The 19,092-nt window shown below is 46.0% G+C and overlaps 1 protein-coding gene across 1 annotated transcript; it reads right to left on the bottom strand.

Annotated features, from left to right (window-relative positions):
- Window positions 1-4,651: 4,651 nt before the first annotated feature.
- Window positions 4,652-18,583, bottom strand: atf2 (activating transcription factor 2). The gene is made up of 12 exons (XM_076170046.1): window positions 18,521-18,583; window positions 17,442-17,514; window positions 17,248-17,344; window positions 17,022-17,140; window positions 16,805-16,930; window positions 16,341-16,519; window positions 15,208-15,322; window positions 13,501-13,587; window positions 10,977-11,261; window positions 10,582-10,788; window positions 8,482-8,587; window positions 4,652-6,091 (listed from the first exon to the last, which is right to left on the bottom strand). The coding sequence occupies exons 2-12, from the start codon at window positions 17,487-17,489 to the stop codon at window positions 5,871-5,873; spliced, it is 1,590 nt and encodes a 529-aa protein (XP_076026161.1). The 5' UTR covers window positions 17,490-17,514; window positions 18,521-18,583; the 3' UTR covers window positions 4,652-5,870.
- Window positions 18,584-19,092: the final 509 nt, after the last annotated feature.

Here is a 19,092-nt window from a genome sequence, read left to right as displayed (position 1 = left end):
ACTCAGTCCACACACACACACGTAGATGTGCACATGCATGCCGGGGATTCGCCTCCGCCCGTGCACTCGCTGATGGCCGGGCTGATCCACTCGGGCTAATGCCATTAAATAGATGCACGTCCCTGCGGTGACGGAGCCAGATGCACAGTCGCCCTCCAATCAACAGCTAACGCAAACAGCCACAGAGTGATAGTGTGTATGTGTGTGTGTGTGTGTGTGTGTGTGGTGGCTGCCAGCTGAAACTAATGAGTGCTTATCAGTGTGTGTAGAGAGGAAAACATGGTATATCTCATACAGACTTGCATTAAAGCCTGGACTCTGTATGAAAGCCATATTTGATTCCTCTGTGATCTGAATAACAATGGAGGCCGTCTTCATCAGGCAGCTTGCTTTGTGCTCCACGTTTGGTTTGGGACACGACCAGTGTATTTACATAATCTGAATTAAATGTAAATCAAGCCGTTTCATCTTGTGTCTCTCTGGATTTGAGGGGTTAACGCCCGTGCTGGTAAACAGCACCTTTCTCCGGGGGGGGGAGGGGGATCCGTCTGCGTTACACACAGACATTAAGTCAAAAACCCCTGCAGACGCTTTTTTAAGCAACGTAGACGTTTTAAAAGATTTAGCCCCGGTGCCCCTCCAGCTAGAGGGTCGCCCGTTTGTATTTATGATACGTCTCACGTAAACGAGGCTGTTTGGCCTTAATCCTTGCCTAATTAAGTGCCAATCTGCTGAGGCAGACTGCTAAGGGCCAAAGCGTAATACCTGTCGAATTATGGGAACAGCAGGAGCAGCTTGGCTGTCAGCAGATCAGCGCCACATTATTATCGCACTCATTTATGGAGAGGGCAAAGAAAGAGAGACTGCCTACTAATGCGAGGGCCGTCTGTGTTTCTGTTGCCATTCTTCTCCAATTAGGCTCTACGTGGCGCTGCAGAACCACATGCTGTTTGTAATTCTGTTACAGACGCAGCCTGCTACTGGGGTTTCCTTGTTGGAATCCGTGCTCATACGTTCTACAAACCAGAAAGCAGAATATTAAAGGTTTTTGTCTTTTTTTCCGACAACCTGCAGTAAGCAGATTGTGATACCTCTGCAGCCCAGGCCTTCATTAATAGAAACCTCATTAAATTTACATTAAAATCCGTATGCAATGAATAATGAATCACAGGGAGCCGTTTGCCTGTAGGAAATTAATTAGACAAACAATCAAAATTCATAGTCTGCTTATGGAAGAGAAGGAACAGTGTGAAGCTCGTCTTGTTCTTTCCTCCGTTTGATTTATGGTGATTTCAGTGCGTCGACGTGGCAACGATTCAGCTGCAGCGTTAAAGATTCACAGCATCTTGGCATAAAGAGTTGTTGTTGGTAAATACTGTGACCTACATATAAACATTTAGAATTCTGCTTCTGCTCTGTGTGATCAGCAGCTAATGAAGTCTGGCCCAGTTAGGCTGTGTGAAGCAGCGCCAGGCAGCACTGAGGGGAAACGCTGCTGTTTATAGAGATGGAAATAATGAATTAAAGCATATCTGAGAGGAATATTTAGATCTCCGGCTTACTGACTCCCCCTAAAGATGCTTCCTCTTGGTTCAGTCATTTTAAATCAACCTCAAACTGAATTTGCAAATGTAAAGTTAATAAAAAAGAGTTTATTTGTTGAATTAATATTCAGACTGAAGCGCATTTCTCTGCCTTAGAACCAATAAATCTTCATAATCATTCCAACATAAAGCTATAATGTGGTGGCTGCCGTGTGACGCTTATGTTTGTGTGTGTCGCCACCTGGTGGACAGTCAGACTTGGTACCTGGGCTCCTCCCAAAAAATGATATCACCGTTATTTTAGATGGAACTTGACTTTATAGCAGCCTGAGTAAGGAGCAGGGAATCCTAAAACGATGACGATGATTAAGAAAAATATCATGACGTTTCCTTACTTGCTTAACCTTTGGACAAGTTCACTAAATACTTAAATTCTGTTCAATCTTTTACTACATCATAATAATCCCATTGTCCATTTCATTCACACGCACACGCACACGCACACGCACACGCTCACTCACTCACTCACTCACTCTCACTCACTCACTCACTCACTCACTCACTCACTCACTCACTCACTCACTCACTCACTCACTCACTCACTCACTCACTCACTCACTCTCTCTCTCTCTCTCTCTCTCTCTCTCTCTCTCTCTCTCTCTCTCTCTCTCTCTCTCTCTCTCTCTCTCTCTCTCTCTCTCTCTCTCTCTCTCACTCACTCACTCACTCACTCACTCACTCACTCACTCACTCACTCACTCACACTCTCACACACACACACACACACACACACACACACACACACACACACACACACACACACAGTTAGGACCCTTTAAGCTTTCTAAACACTATCTCTGTATTGTACTGTCCCCCTCAGTATGATGTCACTCTGAGAAGTCTAAAGCAGGAGACATTCTTACAGTCATTGATGCAGTGAGTATTTCAAAATAAAGGTACAACTGTTGAACAGATGTAGTTGGACTGCAGAGACATATGGATTCAGTCATTTCACTCATTTGCTATCATTCTGTCACAGGACGCATCGACTACTTCACTGTGAACACTTTAAGTCCTCTTTATGTCATTACTGCTGTACTCAACAATCCAAATTGATCACATTGCTATAGTGATGTCACCCTTTGTAACATTCTTTACTATTCTATTGTACTTGAGGCTTTCCTTTCTATTCTATTTGGTGTTTATTAGAGTTTCTTCTGCAGGTTGAAATTACTTGACTTCACATTCCTTTAATTTTTCAGATTACTTTTACCATCTCCATTTGACTTCTATGATTAAAATAAGAATTTACCGCAGACCAAAAATTCATTGAGCTATTAAACACAAAAAAACTGAAATTGACACTTTAAATCTCTCAGTCTGTTGCAATCCTCTAAACAGGTCATCACCGTCTCCCCGCAGCTCCCAGCTGTCACACTCACTTCCCTCAGGTTGAGTGAGTATGCACGCCACTGCAACTGGAGAATAATATCCCCCCCTCCCCAATAAAATGCTCTCCTGGGAGTTGGGAACCAAATAGCATCACAGGATGAACACCTGAGAGGAAGAAGCCTGGGTGCAGTGAGCGGTGATGAGCTGACAGATCAGTGTGAGAGCAGATTCATAAATAAGACAACAAGTAATAACTGCAGTCAGGAGTGAAGACTGAGTAACACACATAACTGCACTCTGCATCCCACATTTCATATCATAATCATCCTGTTACTCTGGCAGCTCACACACTGACAGCCGACTCCATGCACAGAGCGGAAGTGGGGGTGAAATATAATCTTATCTTATGTCATCCATCTACTCTTTATGAAAGTTTTGATTTGTTACAAAGGAGTCTTATCTATGCTCAATGTTGTGTTCAAGTGCATTTTACTGAATGAATTTCGTCCCCATAATCCACTAATAAATGGTTTTGATTTAATAGTTCCATGTCTGCTGACTGTTTCATACCAGGCATACTGCTAACACTCCACACGGTGGCAGCACACACCACAAGAAATGTTTATGTAGTTAGCCGCAATATGGTTGATACAAACACACAGTCTGCAGTTTTATGAAATATCCAAGTTAAATCTGGATGCTGTCCTATAGTGTGTGTGTGTGTGTGTGTTGTATTCTGTGTTTTACCTGCAGTGTATCGTAAAGCTGCTGTCATGATCCGATCACTGTGGAAAAGAGACTTTGATGAGACTAATCTTTGATGAGACTAATAAGGAAAGTTTGACTGTATACATTGGTTCATTTCAGGTTCCACACATATGGTTTAAAAATATAAGTAAAAAGTAAAATAATAGTAATAGTGAAATAATGGCATTTCTGAGATTTAATAGTGGTTCTCAAGCTGTGGTATGTGGACGACCAATGGTACTTCATGTGCCCCTTGATGTCCAACAACCATTTTCTTTACAATGACAGCATCCAAACCGCTGAAGTGACACATTCCAGTCATTCCAGACAACTTCTGCAAACTTCTCAAAGAAAAGAACATTTACATGAGTTTGTAAATTCAGAACTGATTTAGTATTTACTCACCAACTTTAAAATCTCATAATGTAGATCTATGAGCCCGTTAGGATGTTCAGCCTGGTGATGTTGTAAACAAGATGTACGAATAAAAACATTTCATTTCTTATATCTACAGCCTTACTCTTTTATTTAAATTCTAAGTAAATTTGCTAGATTCCTCATTAAATTGCAGCTTGAGTACCCCTACAATATTTCACCTGCTGGGATCTGATTTGGGGGAAGAGCCTTCGAGCCCAAGATACACCAACAAAATCACCACAAGGGGGCGTCTCAGAGTGAGTGTCAGTGGGGTTGGACGGGGGTGAGGAAGGTGTTTAGTCCCTGATTCCACACAACTCCACAGAGTTACAGGCTGCTGCTTTAACAGGCAGCAGAGTGGCAGCAGCTCTGTCAGGCTTTTGCTCCGTTCCTGTGCGATCGTTAGAAAACTGAAAATGACTCTGAAGCGATGAAAGAGATATTAAAAGGTTTATTACAACATCTTATCCAATTCATCAAATTTTATACACAACTTTCACGAGTCACAAGTACACTTCTGACACAGTACCACACCCCCGTTAGGCTAAGGGCAAATAAATAAGAAAGAGAGGCGTTCATGAGAAACAACTGGTTTAATGAGATTTACCTGACCGGGACATTAGCCAAGAAAACAGCTAGGACTCTCCCGGAGAATCCTTATCTCATGCAGATCGCACATGACACTAAAAAGAATGAAAACGGGGCGTGAGCTCGTCAGAAAACTACACAGTAGTAAGCCAGTAAAGTCTAAGAAAAGGCCAATGGAGTGTGTGTGTGTGTGTGCTGTGATTATCTCTTATGAGCGGTGGGGTCGATGATGGAGTCCAGACTACTGTAGAAAAAACACCTAATGTGCATAACACCTACAAAGACCACACACCATGTCTCAGTACTCAGGGTATTTACAGGCTTTCCTACAAAACTCTCACCTACAATTGGAACCAGCCGACAGAACGACGTCATCCTCCGGTGTTCTGCAAAGACACTAAGAAATCAAAGAGAAGATACAGAGCAAGAAACCCCTGCTATCCAGCTGTTAGGTCGGTGAGAAGAGGGATCAACTCAAGCTAGAGTCTTTTATACAAAACATTAATGGCACTGAAGTTGAGTGGACGTCTCTGTGATGGAGTCCTGGGAAATGTACTGCGATCCTACAATCACTGCTTCAGGAACAATCAGGATGCAGATGGAATGTTGAATGAGCTAACACGTGTGTCTAAGCCCGCTACCGCCTTAAGATGAAGAGTCTTTTTTAGGTTTTAGGTTTTTTAACATGGCGAAGTTGAGCGCAAACATTCAATAAACTGCACGAGGCAACTACAGCTCGTCTCTCTCATGTACGTGTGTGTGTGTGTGTGTGTGTGTGTGTCAGATCGAAACTCTACAAAGTTAAAACCTGTCATCTCTCAAAATGTGCAAAATGGAAAAGCAAACGGTAAAAGTGGAACTAAGCAGGCAACAACGCATTTTGGTAAGCAAAAGATTTACCAGACAACCTTAGTGATCGTCAAACATAAAGTAAGATCAATAAATAAATAAATGAATAAGTTAAACACAGAGGGAGAAGTGTCACGTGTTTACATCGTCACTATTAACACCTAAAGTGCCTGTTTCTCTTTTGCCTATAGAGGACAAAACAATGTAAACAACCAAAGAAAGAAAACAGCAACAACAGAAAAGTCCAAACTGTGAGAGAGAATCCACTCCTCCTCCTCCTCCTCCTCTTCATCAGAGAGCTTCAGAGGCGCTGACAGGAGGGAGGGGGGGAGATCAACTCCCCGAGGGCTGCGACTGGGCCTGGCCCTCCTCTGTGCTGTGGCTGGGCGTGGCGGCGGCGCTGGAGGGCGCGGCGATGGCGACGGCGGCGGAGGAAGAGGAGGAGGAGGAGGAGCTGACCCCGTTGGAGGTGCTGACGGAGCTGTGCTGGATGGCCTCGCTCTGCGGGCTGCTGGGCACCGACATCTCCTCGCAGCTCTCCTCCTTGTCGGAGACTGACGACACAACACACACACACGCACACACACTGAGCGGCACGTCGGGCGGGAATGTTTTGATTGCGTCGCATGGACTCCCGCGGCACGCCGGGGCCGCTTTAATTACCTGATCCGTTCCATAAAGGCAGTGGAAAGTGTTGCGGCGTGGACCTAATCGGATGTTAAACAGCTCTTTGCGTGCGGCGCGTGCCGAGCGTTTCATTAATCCCCATAATGCCGCTCCTGCACCCTTTTTTCCTTTAATTAAAGCTCCAATGTCAATTTAAACCCACATCATAAGGCTGCATTACATTCTGGGGCATGTGGCAGTGTTTCCCATCCCTAACTGCATCCTCATTTGTTTTTTGTTACCTTGCCAACTACTGCAGCGACAGATGATTACAGCACCTGATTTTAATGATGCTCACACTAGAGAGTAGGGAAGACTTGGAGTCGAAATGCCACCAGCTGTTAGGCAGTCGCACTGAATTAATTGGATCCTGATGGAGGAAGGAGGGGAAAAAAAGCCTCTACTCTCATGCTCTGCTTCATAAAGGAATAAGGAGCACTATGATAATTAATATTGCTAATGATATGAAGTCACTCGAAATGGCACTTTGTAATTAATGACCACGCTTTGGTGTTTGAGTGCGTAAAGAGAGAGAGAGTACAGATTCCATAGCAAGAGACGCAATTAAACGCTGTTACGGGCGTGGACGTGAGAGGTTCCGCCGCCGTGTGTGTGTGTGTGTGTGTGAGAGAGAGCGCTGGACTCTGGCCGTGTGATTTAACGCAGGCGAATGCCAAGGCGCCCGTAAAACAAACCGCCTCGCTCTGCCCGGCCGCACAGAAGGTCAGCCTCCGAGTAAATCAGCGCGGTGGTTTTGTTCCATGTTCAAGTGTGCATTATCGCTCCTAATGACATTAAGGGGCGGCCTGGACGATAGCACACACACACACACACACGCGCGCTCACAGGCACGCTCACAGGCGCACACACACACACACACACACGCTCACATAAACTCTTGCTTCTCTCTGCCGCCAAAAAATGCTTTCTGCTCTCTTGGATTTTCTGAAGTGGCTTCCACCGGGCGGCAGATGGACGCACAGGGTGCCAAGTGAAAGCATGTCCTGGCTTGTTTGTGGGGCAGTCTGGGTAATTTCCTCCCACCTGCCATCACTGCGCCTGGGCAGGACGATGAAGGGTATTACATGTCTGGAGGGGCCCGGAGACGTACGGGAGGGGAAACGGGCGGTGACGTGATGATGTGAGCCGGTACGGGGGGGCGAGGGGCACGGGGCGGGCGGGGCGAGAGAACGAGAGAACGAGACGCCTTCCTCTACGCTCGCATCATCAGGGCGCTGGCTGTCAATCTCAAATGTTCCCCAACTGCCAAAACAGTCAAACTGAGAGGCGAGAGGACGTCTGGATGAAGTTATGTTCCTCTCCAGCAGGGTGAAAGGAGCTCCAACTCTCATCCTTCACAAAGATCTAGAGAGGGAGGACGGACAAACCTCAGCACCACCTACTCCATCCAGGCCACAGCGTGTCCTCGTCCCGGGAACCATCGCTCCCGTTACGCACGTGACAACGACAAACCGCTGAGCTCGGTTCCCGCTGACGCGAACGCTCCGCAGTCTCGTCGAGCTAACAGACTCGTTTCAGAGGCGATCATCGTCAGTGCAATGCGACGGAGGCCTTTCTCTGAGACGCGACTCGGCGACGCGTGTGTCCTCGCCGAGTGCGGGCTCGTCTCCGATGGAAGAAGGTGAGTTATGAGCGCGGGAGCACGGTGACAGAAAGCCGGGGAAATGAGAGGAGGTGAGGGGAGGAGGGGAGGAGGAGGGGAGGAGGAGGGGAGGCCACGCCGTGCAGCCTGACAAGAGTAAATTTGAATAAAAGAGGGCGCAGACGGCAGATACTTCTCACAGACTATAAACATTTGTAAAGATCATCATTGAACGTAGCTGAAGGCATTAAAGGCGGCGGCGGCTCGCACGTGCGGCTGTTCCTCCGCAGACAGGTCGTGCTTCTTAATCCGCTGCCTGACAAAACCGCGCCGCAGTGTGTGATCGGGCTTCTCGGGAGCATTTACCTTCATCTAACAAATGCTTATGTGGGTGTCAGAGTCAGAGGGAGAACAATTACGTGTGTGTGTGGACGCCACCTGTGGCCTCTCCTCAAACAACACGGAGGCTTCGGCTCCAACAGCCTCATTTATAAACATCCAAACTTCAGGGGGAGAAAAGTTGCTTTGTTCTCTTTTTTTTGCGCGCGAGCGACCGAATACGTCAAGGAGATCTTTCAGTTTGTGGCGTAAGTAAGACGCGTCCTCGTCGCCACGGTTAGCCCCGGCTCATTTTCGGCGGCGGCCTCGGGCTGAGAATAATGGAGCATTACTCACTGTGATAGCCGGATTTCTTCTGCATGGCGGTTACGGGGCAATCTTTATGAGCCAGGAGGAGCTGCTTCAGCTGGGCCACTTCGTTTCTCAGCAGGGTGACTTCACTCTGTGAGGGGAGACGAGACGAGGAGACAGCACTCAATAACACGACACAACAACACAACAACAACAAACTAACTTTCATCAGAAACTGCTCAGAGTTGATCCCTTCAAACACAGAAACACCACAGTTCCGTCTCTACTGTACTGACGGGGTCAAAGGGTTCAATCCGCTCCACTCACTAAACTTCTCCTCCCGTGACAAACATTAAGGGGAGCAACACACACATCAAACCGGAGCGGCGTAAAGCTCGACTCTGGCTTTCATTCGCCTTGTTCCTTAGCAATAATTACGGAGCTTCTCTGGCTGCCGACCAGCACATTTGTCAGAGGTGAGCCGTCGCAATTGTCAGCGCAACTTTGTAGACGCTGCCTAGATTTACACAGGAGTGTTGTTACGGCTCCCGGGGGGATCCGGGGGATCTCTGCATGTCGTAAAAAAAAGCAGCCGCATTACGCTGAAGGTGACTTTAACTGGATTTAGAGCGGGCAGGGGCTCGCAGGACGCACGATGGCAGATTTAAGCTCCTTCGCTTCTCCTTTAAAAGGACTATGGGTGGCTTAATCTATTAGTCTAAAAGCAGCCAATTTATTCACTTCCATCTGTTTAGTCTTGCTGCCGTTGGCAGGGCCGAGCTGTTGTGAGACAGATTTAAACACATCTGGAAGGACCGTGTGTATCGCATGTAACCGGTGCCTTGTTTGCTGCACTTCCACATGATCGCTGCCATTTACACACACAGACACACACGAGGTTTCACTCGGAAACTCAAGAGGGAAGAAGAAGAAGAAGAGACAAAAACGACAAAAACCTTTACAAAACGCAGCAAACCTCTTCATACTTGTGTGTGTGTGTGTGTGTACCTGTCTGGTCTTTGTGGCACTAAGAAATCTGGATAATCCTCTCCCATCAACGCTCAGTGTGCACGAGGGTGTTAAACCATAAATTCACGAGTAAACTGGACTGTTGGGAGTTAAAGTTGTTTATAACTTTATGAATTAACTGAAATGGAGCAAATGGGCCTTGGGTGAGGCTGGGAGCCGTGCGAGCTGCCTGGTCTGACACCTCATTAAAAAGCCAGTTAAGGATGATGTTAAAGTAATTGTGCATCATTAGAGGCAGTTTCACTGATCAGCTGGGCCGTGTCAGCATGGGGGTTCTTACTAAACCTGCGCCGCTGATTAATGCCTCCGTATAAAGACAACTTTTATTATCTGCCACATGTTGTCCCCTTCCTTCTAGTTAACACTGATTCCTCTCTCTGTTTATAACCCCCTTTCATCTCCTACCTCTCTCCGTTCAAACCTTTGCTTCTGCACCCGTGACAAGCGGTGATAACTTGTTTTGAACCGGATATTAATGACGTGAACCTATTCTTCTTCTCCTCCTCCGCCGTCTTCCCCCCACTCCCTCCCTCCCTCCTCCCTCCCTCCCTCCCTCCCCCCTCGCACATCCACGTCTTACTCTGCCTTCGTAGACAAACAAGACAGCGAGCAAATAAACACCACATCTCATTTAATTGTCTGGAACACCGATGTGCCGCACCCCCGGCTCACACTTATCAACAGAGACAGCGGATACATGAACTGTTTCGAACTTGTCAGCATCAGATCCTAATTACTTCCAGCGAAATGAAGGTTCAAAAAGACACCTTTCCCTGAGAGATTTTTGAGGCCATTCAGTAAACTGCTGAGACAGAAGCAAAGACACGCTTGTGTGCGGCTGACATCTGGAGGATACGTCTTTATTGACAGGGACGTATCGATGTAAAGGGCTCACACACCCGCCGCTGTCACACGGCAGCTCTTCTTAATCGGCTTTAATGACTTCATCACCAGAGAAGGGAAAAGTGTGTGTACGCGTGATGGAACAGACAATGAGCACGCACGCACGCACGCGCGCACAAACATACGCGGTCGCGCCGACGAGCAGAGGAACAAAGACGTACAGTAAGTGGCTGTGGTTACACTCTAAGCTGGAGGGAAGAAGAGGAGGAGAACCTGTAGTTGTCCGTTCACGGAGTTGAGGTCGTCCGCCTTCCTCTCCAGGGACTGGACCCACACTTTCCTCTTCTGCCGGCAGCGGGAGGCCGCCGCCCTGTTGCGCTCCAGGAATTTGCGGCGCTTCTCATCGGGGTCTTCGCTCGTGGTCCTGCGTCGTCGGCCCCCTGTGCTCGGGGCGCTCTGTGAGGGGGGAGCTGGGGAAGCCTGCATGAAGAGGCATTACAGACCAGTGTGTTCACCAGGTTATGACCTTAATTAACCCTGGCTGACCATTTAAAAATAGATAACATGTACAAGGAGCATGAAGTGTGCTTATAAATAACCCCCGTGAAATACTACAACAATGAAAATACCACTTAGTGAGTGGAATTTTATGCGGTGTTTGTACTCACAGGCGTCTCTGTGGTTGACGTGGCCGGCTGCTGGAGAGACTGTGGACCAGGTTCCTCATTTGTGGGCAGTTGAGGAGCCGGGGCCGGAGTCAAGGTCCGGATCGGGATCGGGATCGGAAGCGGAAGCGGAAGCGGGATTGGGAGCGGGATTGGGATTTGGATCGGGGTCACGGGCGGGGCAGGAGAGATGGGAGCAGCCGTGTGGGTTACGGCGCTGCTCTGCACTTCGCCAGCGTCCCCATTGGTTACCTGAGGAAGCTGTTGGCTTAGCGTTGCTTTCAGCGTCTGGGGAGAGAGTTCAGCAAAGGTTTATAAAAAGCAAAGTGGATCGTCCCAAATCAACTGAAATGAAACATGCATTTAGCAAAAAAACGTCTACTGACTTCTTTGTGAACATTTTCAACAAAACGCCAAAAGAAGCACAAATAAGCATAAAGGAGAATATTCAGGACAAAATTATTCTAAGATTTTGTGGGATTTTACATGCCTGAGGTAAACACGAGCACAGGTGCAGTTGTGGTAATTTGAATGAAGTGCCACTAATAAGGATCTGCTGCTGCTGCACGCTTTAAAGACACCATGACAAGCGAGGAAGGCAGCGGAGCTCATAAGTGTCTGAGGAAATGAACAAAAACTCAAATCCAGTCATTTCACAATTTTTATTTCTATTTTTAAACCCTGTGAAATGGTTGTGAAAAACTGTAATTAATTAACAGTCGACTAATTCCACATAAGACACGATCACAGTGAACTGCTAAATTGCTGAAAACCAATGAAGTCTCAAGTTCATTTAGGTTTTTGTTATCGTTTTGTACAGACAGTCACAAATCCAATTGCACATATTGATTTGTTTGATTGGATATTGGTGTATTACTGTGGAAGAAAATTAATAAACCGGAGATTATTAAATCAATTTCTTTTTCAATTCCTGGATCTTAGTCAGCACTAAAACTGCCGTGCTAACAAAGCAAAGAAAGGCAGAAACGGAGGAAAAATAAACTGCTGTGTAAATAAAAAAGCTGTGTACTAACTGGTACATGAACAGCACTAGAGACCATTCACACAAACATAACGCCACAGATTGGTGTGTATGATTCACCTCCTCCCGCATCAAACACACTGAGCAAACAAGGTGAAAGTGAATGAGCCTTTCCAAGCAGTAACAAAGTGAGAGGGAATACATTTACATGGGCGACCAGAGGAGCACATTATTCTAACAACTACCTTTGCCAGACCAATCTATCTACCAAATTAGTTTATCGTGTAATACCCTTCCAGAAGCTCTTCTGGCAGAAAGAAGATATTATTCTCTTGGAATGGCCCATAGAAAGAGGGAAAAGCCAGTCAGATTCATATTTCATCTCTGCCATGGAAACCTCATCAGTGTAATAACCCTCCATCTCATGGGTGTTATTCAACCATCTGCTACTATATTACTTATCTTTATTTTGCAACTAATTAACAGCATAATCTTCTAAATTCAGCAAGTTAATTATCATTATTGTGGTCTTTGCAGCATCATCAGTCCTTGTAAAGTGCCGTCTCCGTGCCCCCCGAGAGCCGGGTGGGGGTGGGGAGCGGTCAGGTTGTGCAGGGTCTGTTTTCTTGACGCGGGCTCATTAGGTGTGTGCTGATGAGCTCAGTGCGGTGGGAGGCGTCGGGTGTGTGTGTGTGTGCGCGGGTGTGTGTGTGTGTGTGTGCAGGAGGAGGGGGGGGTGCAGGTCAGGCAGGATTCTGCTGAACAAAAGGTTCCATGCAGGGTGAGGCTGACTTAATGTGCCTGGCTGAGTGTGTGCCAGGATGCCCCCAGCTGGCTTTCGGTGGAACCCCCCGCCCCCTCCAGTTTGGCCCAGGTGATGGCATGCTGAGCACGACGCTGTCTCCGTGTTTGTCATCTCCCCACCCCGTGATCCCTGACGACAACACCCCCCCGCCCCCTCCCTCCCTTTCTCCCCTCGCCACTCAGGATCAATCCTTCCCTCCCACACGCCTCCTCTCTACTGTGTATCTGTTAATTTACACAGGCGCCGCACGCTGTGAACGCTTACAGCTTCTGTGATCCGTACTTCATCACGTTGCCACCGATCTCTTTCGCAACACTTCATATCCTTTGCCCTTTCACTATCGCTGCTCATACTGAGAGGACATGTTTATGACAATTCTCTGAGATATGTTCAGACTTACTACGACCATTAAGTACCTGGAGTCATCTAAATCAGTAAAAAGTGAACCAAAGGTAACGACTGGACGGGCAATTCCTCATGTGAGGCTTACTAATGGACAGGGAGAGTAAGACATTTATTTAAAATACCCAACAACACTGTTTTTGGATTGCTAACCTTTCAGTAGCGCCCTCATCTGGCACAAATCAGCAACTGTCAATGTTATTATTTGTTATGTGTTTATTTCCAGCATGTGGAAAACACAGTTCTCTATTCTGTTCATGTGATGTGATGGCTTGGTTGTTATCATCTTCATACCAAAATGTAGAAACAATGCTGTATGTGCGAGAATAAATAAGTACCAGCTTGGCTTCTGTTTGGACGGGCTGCGGCGAAGGCGGTCCTGGGATCCCGGGGACGTTAGGCACTACGGTGACAGGTCTGACAAGCTGACAGCACAGACACAGAGCACAGAGAAAATTAGTCTTCTTCTGGAGAGAGGCAGGCAGAGTCTGTACCACCCCCCCCCCACCCCCTTTCCCCGCTGCAAAAAAATTGCACATGCGCCCAAACACGCGGCAGGCTCTCGGCGTTTCCTCATATCTCAGCCTCATTAGGTTGGATGGCCTGTTACTTTGCCGAGGCAGCGCCACATGGAGATGCGGCGCGCACGCTAATGAACCTCTGCCTGCCTGCTCGAGAGCATATGGACGGAGGGAGCTGAAGAGGAGGATGGAGAGACGCGAGTTGGAAGGCCAGAGCCGGGCCTCCTATCACAGCCGCTAACAATGAGACAGAGGGAGGAGGGAGGGGGGGAGGAACAGGGGGGGGCTAGATGGAAAACAGGAGAGGAGAGAGGGGGGGGGTGAGATGATCGAGTGAAAGGGAGGCCCACTGGTGGTTTATGCTCTCCATCTCCTTTTGCCCTCCTTTACTTGTCAACGGCTTTCCCAATCCCCACAGACTGGGAAGATAGAGGTTTTTTCCCTGCTGTGCTGCTATCAGGAGATAATCATCTGCTGCTCAGTGTTCCACACAGACAATCAGGACTGTGGTGAACAACAAGACAGCTTCCACATGGGGGCTTAGGGGAGGGAGGGAGGGGAGGGGGGATATCAACGAGACCTTCATTTACAACATATTTCCGATATGAGACACTGTAATGGGGTTGCAGTTGTAATTGGATTGTAAAACACATTAGTACTGTCGTCAGTCTGCGCTGCCAGAAATCAAGATTGTTTTGATTCTAATTGAACAAGGGCAAACAGCAGCGAGGTACCCTGGACCGGAGCCTGCTGCGCCGCGCCTCAGCCAATTTCTGCGTCTTTGCCACAGTGACACACACACACACACCCCCACACTCACGCACACACTCACAGCTGTACTCCAACGTCCATTAGTTCACACACAGCCTCAAATGCCAAATGAGTTATGCCAAAGTCGTAAACAGTCAGTCTGTCCAAGTAGAACAAAGAGGCTGTGAGGCGTTAATAGATCGTTACAGTGTGAGCCCAGGCTGAATGTCACTTTAGAGACCATGATGAGGATGTTCCCTCACAAGGATGGAAAATATTTTAAAAACATTGATAAGACAGTCCATCATACAGTTAATTTATGCAGCCTAATTGCATAGTTGAGTGTCGAAAATCTCAATAACGTGGAAATACAGAATGTAATATAATATGTAATATGTAATACATGTAAAATATCTTCTATTTGGGACATAAACACCAATAAAAGTGTTTTAAATGTCTTATACACACATATTTCCACAATCACATTCATACTCTTTACTGTGCGTATTTGGTCCATAGAATTATGCCAACTGTTCTGTTTCTACTTACATGACCTGACCTCAGTATGCAGCCTTGCCAGCTATGTATAGCACCTTACCTGTCACTGATGTGCACTGTATATTAGAAGGTTCTAGTTTTTTATTGACTTTATGGCCTAATTCTTAGTCTTAGTCAAACAGACACAAAACTCGCACTGCCTTCAATTTTTAACCCGCATATTGAAAGTCTGCTTTCAAACTTTAACACTGAGGTCACAACATGAGCGGTACTTACAGGGATTGTGGCTGGGATGTGTACAGTTGAGCTTGTGATAGATGCAGGTATAGCCACAGGCATGGTCTGGCCATTAGGCAGCTGTAAGAGCACAGGGAAGGTGGCAGACACGGGGCTGAGGGAGAGAGGTGAGTCACAATCAGACCAACAAGACAAATCACCTCAATATGTGATTAAGACAAAAAAAAGTAAACAACAACAACGGTGACTAATAAATAACACACCGACATGATGGCAAATCCAAGCAACAACTGATAGTGGACGACGGTTCAAGCACTATTGTGTCACTTCAGATTACAGAAATGACATCAGCTTTGCACAGCGATGGACTCTCTGCTGCTCAGAGTCTTCTTACACATGTTGGTTATATTTGTCTTTTTAGTGGAAATCTATGGGCCCATAGATTTCATAGATTCAGAATTTAACTAGAGCAGTGATTTAATTTTTATCTTATCTGTTTTGAGACGCGTTCCGATGGTTATGGAAACATTTAATTACGCTTTGATTGCAGAGACATGGGGGCCGTGGGGACTCTGCTCAATACAGGTTTATGACAGAGTCCATGGAGCGACACACATCAGCTAACAAAGCTATTACTACATTTTCCAGAGCTGCTCCTTGGTTGACCTTTGACAGACAAGCAAGTTTGTGCTCCACCAGCCTGTTCCAAACATTATTCTTTCATTACTGATTTTAACAATTGCTATTGGATAACTACAACGCCCATGATGTTTTTATAGCAACAGCTTTGTCTCAGACTCCTGGGAGCTGTAGAGGCTGAAAATAAATAATATAAAGCCCCTTTAACAAAATGCCTATTGAATTAGAAAGATCTACATATAGGAACTGCTTTGGAACTGAGCGTGATCTTGGTGTGTGTGTAGAAAGCTGATGTCATCATTGAAGACATGGTCTATAACCATAAACAAATAAAAAAAATACAAACATAAAACTGCTGGGTGCAAACCAATCAGAAACAATACGAGCACATGCCTCATAAAACATGAACTAACCAAGACACAACTGCAGGAAAATAATAGTGAGGAGAAAAAAGGAAGAAAAAAAAAAGAAAAAAGCGATGAGCCAATAACAATCTATGATCGTTTAAAAAGGTGACATCTTGAGTTACTTACACTATAGGTCTATTAGCGGATGGGACTTGGGTAATAACAGAGCTAGATGTTGGCGATGGGAGTGCTTGCTGTATTACAACACTAGCCTCTGAGGTTGCTAGGAGTACATTGGGAACTTGGAGGGACGCAGGATGGACTATAGTGGCTGTTGGCAGTGAGGCTGGCTGCAAAGTTAAGTCCTAAAAAAACATCATACAAGACCTTAGCTGCAACAAAACAACACCCATCTTTCACATGGCTTCCTCCTGACACCAGGTGTGAAATGACTCAGCATGTGTAGAAAAGGGGATCATGCAGTATTTGATTAACACAATCCATCTTCTGTGTATTTAGTGTTTCCACCATGTGCTGCTCAAAAATCTGTTGTTAGATTAATATTTACACCAACAGTGAATTATCCATCGCAAAAGCAGAACCTTGGTTTATACTCTTGGTGACGGGCTGAAGCGGTATGGAGCTGTTACCTTGTCGTCACTGGTGGTAGACTCGGGGTGAGGCAGCGGGCTATCTCGATGCGCCGCTATAGCTGCCTGCTCCTCCATTTTGTTGCGTATAATAGGTGTGACAAGAGGCGACAGATCCAACGGTAACTACAGAACAGTAACGACAAATCATCTTAATACAACAAGACAGAATTAGAGGCGTTGGCTGTACGGCGGAGTGACTGGAGTTGAGATCAACCTTTTTAATGTCATCCTCGGAGGCTTTTTTGAAGTCATGGTCGAAAGGACTTGCAAGTTCGTTGAAGAGTCCGACCTCATCGCAGTTCTTCAGGAAACGTGTGGGTGTGGGGGTTTGGTCTGCGGGGGGAGGAAAACCATAAGCGCACTCACACACACACTCACACACACACACAGGCTGGTAAGCATCAACCACAACAAACCCCCTCAACTTGGACAGCTCTTACCAGCGATGATGACACTGTCAGTCCTCGCTGGGCCAAACTTGAGGGTCATCTCATGTTTGTGTTTGTGTACAGCCAAGTGGTCCTCATTTGTAAATCGCTACATCAGGGATAAAGACAAAAAACAAAAGTCCTTACACAGGAGTAACTTGAAATAATGAAACATATCCATAATATGTAATTAAACAGAGACGTACCTGACCACACCCAGGAGCCGTACATTGGAAAGGTTTATCATCACTCATATTAGGAAATTCCCGCTGTGTCTCCCTGAAATAAAATACAACAGAGTTTATTAACAGTCCTCAATATATGCAAGTGAAAAAGACACAACACACACACATTTTTCAATACGCAAAGTGATGTAAGTGATGAATTCAATACAAATTTAACAGATGCTCCTGAACAGCTACTGCTAAAAGCTGAAATGCACTTTAATTTAAAATACTCATTAATAATCAATGTCTCTCTTTAATTTCAAAGGCATGCAGACTGTGCAGCATACTAAAAATTACAAAAACAGCAGGAGATCTGATTGGACAGATATTGCTCTGTGGGTTGGACCTTCTTTAATGATTAGAGCAGTACAACAGCTGGATGTCTTTAAATTAAAGAGAGAGATGTGTAACAACGATCCAACAACACAGGAAACGGTGGGAGTTTAGTATCTGATCTGTGCCACCCACTGACAGTGTATGTTTAAGATTTCTGAAACCCAATTGTCATTTACAAAAACAGAAATGAAGCCAATACCATTAAAAAACGTGGGGGTGTTTGTTTACTGGTGTGGTGTGGGATAAACCCTGGAAAGGTGGAGGAGCTGCTGGTGTTTAGTTAGAAATGTGGACAAAGCGGTGATGGGCGGCTGCTCTCACCTGCTTGTTTACAATCCAGCCTCAGTCTGAACGATGCGAAATTCTCAACCTCGTTTCTTTTGTTCTCTCTCGGTGCTAAAACGTGCCACTACGGACATTTGCATCGTTTTCTCACGTTTTCTATGTTGTGCATATCACTGCTGCTCAATAAGAGACATGCGCGAGACAAACAGGAGAGCGATGATCTGTCCCTGCCGCGTCCATGCAATAGTCTGATCCCTGCGTTAACACATCACCGTCGCCATATTTAGAGCCAAACGTCACAGTAAACAGAGGATGTGTCAACGTTTATGTCAATGTCGCCTCGCCGTAACGGAGCCCCGTGTCACCCACAGCCCAACAAATGCCGTCTTTAACCACACATTTCAGCCCGTTCGCCATCAGTTTGTGTGGACACTTACCCACAGGCTCAACCCTTGATGTACAAACCTCGCGTCCGTGCCAATAGTCTCGCGAGCTCTGGGTCCGTCGGCTTCCGTATACGTCACACGAGACGTTCCAAACTGGTCAGGATTATGTTAATACTCCCGATATAAAAACTCTTGCGGTGGCGAATACGTGCGTTTATGGTTTTTTCATTAGTCTTATCTAACTTATTCTCAGTTAACTGGTTACAAATTAAGTTGCTTATTCATTCAAAAATACTAATAAAGCACCATAGCTCAATTTTCTTTGTAAGTAACATTTAGGGGAAGAAATCATTACGTTTGTAATCATTTCAGTTAAGTACAATTTACTCCAAACTGGGATCTCAACCTACAAGTATGTTTAAATGGAAGATTACCTTACATTTATTTTGATCTAGCCCAATAATTATGAAATATTAGAAATCACCAATACATGTAATGTATTCACCCATTTCACCTAGACTAGTTTTCCACCTGACAATCAGGGCAGGATAGTAAAGACCTTTAGAGTGACTTCAAACTTGCAGCATAGCTCGACTCGTTAACCCTGATTAGAGGTCCTATCA

Source organism: Genypterus blacodes, unplaced genomic scaffold, assembly GCF_046128005.1.
Source record: "Genypterus blacodes isolate CSIRO-AG114 ecotype Tasmania unplaced genomic scaffold, CSIRO-AGI_Gbla_v1 ptg000214l_1, whole genome shotgun sequence".
Lineage (NCBI taxonomy): Eukaryota > Metazoa > Chordata > Actinopteri > Ophidiiformes > Ophidiidae > Genypterus > Genypterus blacodes.
This window is presented reverse-complemented; position numbering and strand designations above follow the sequence as displayed.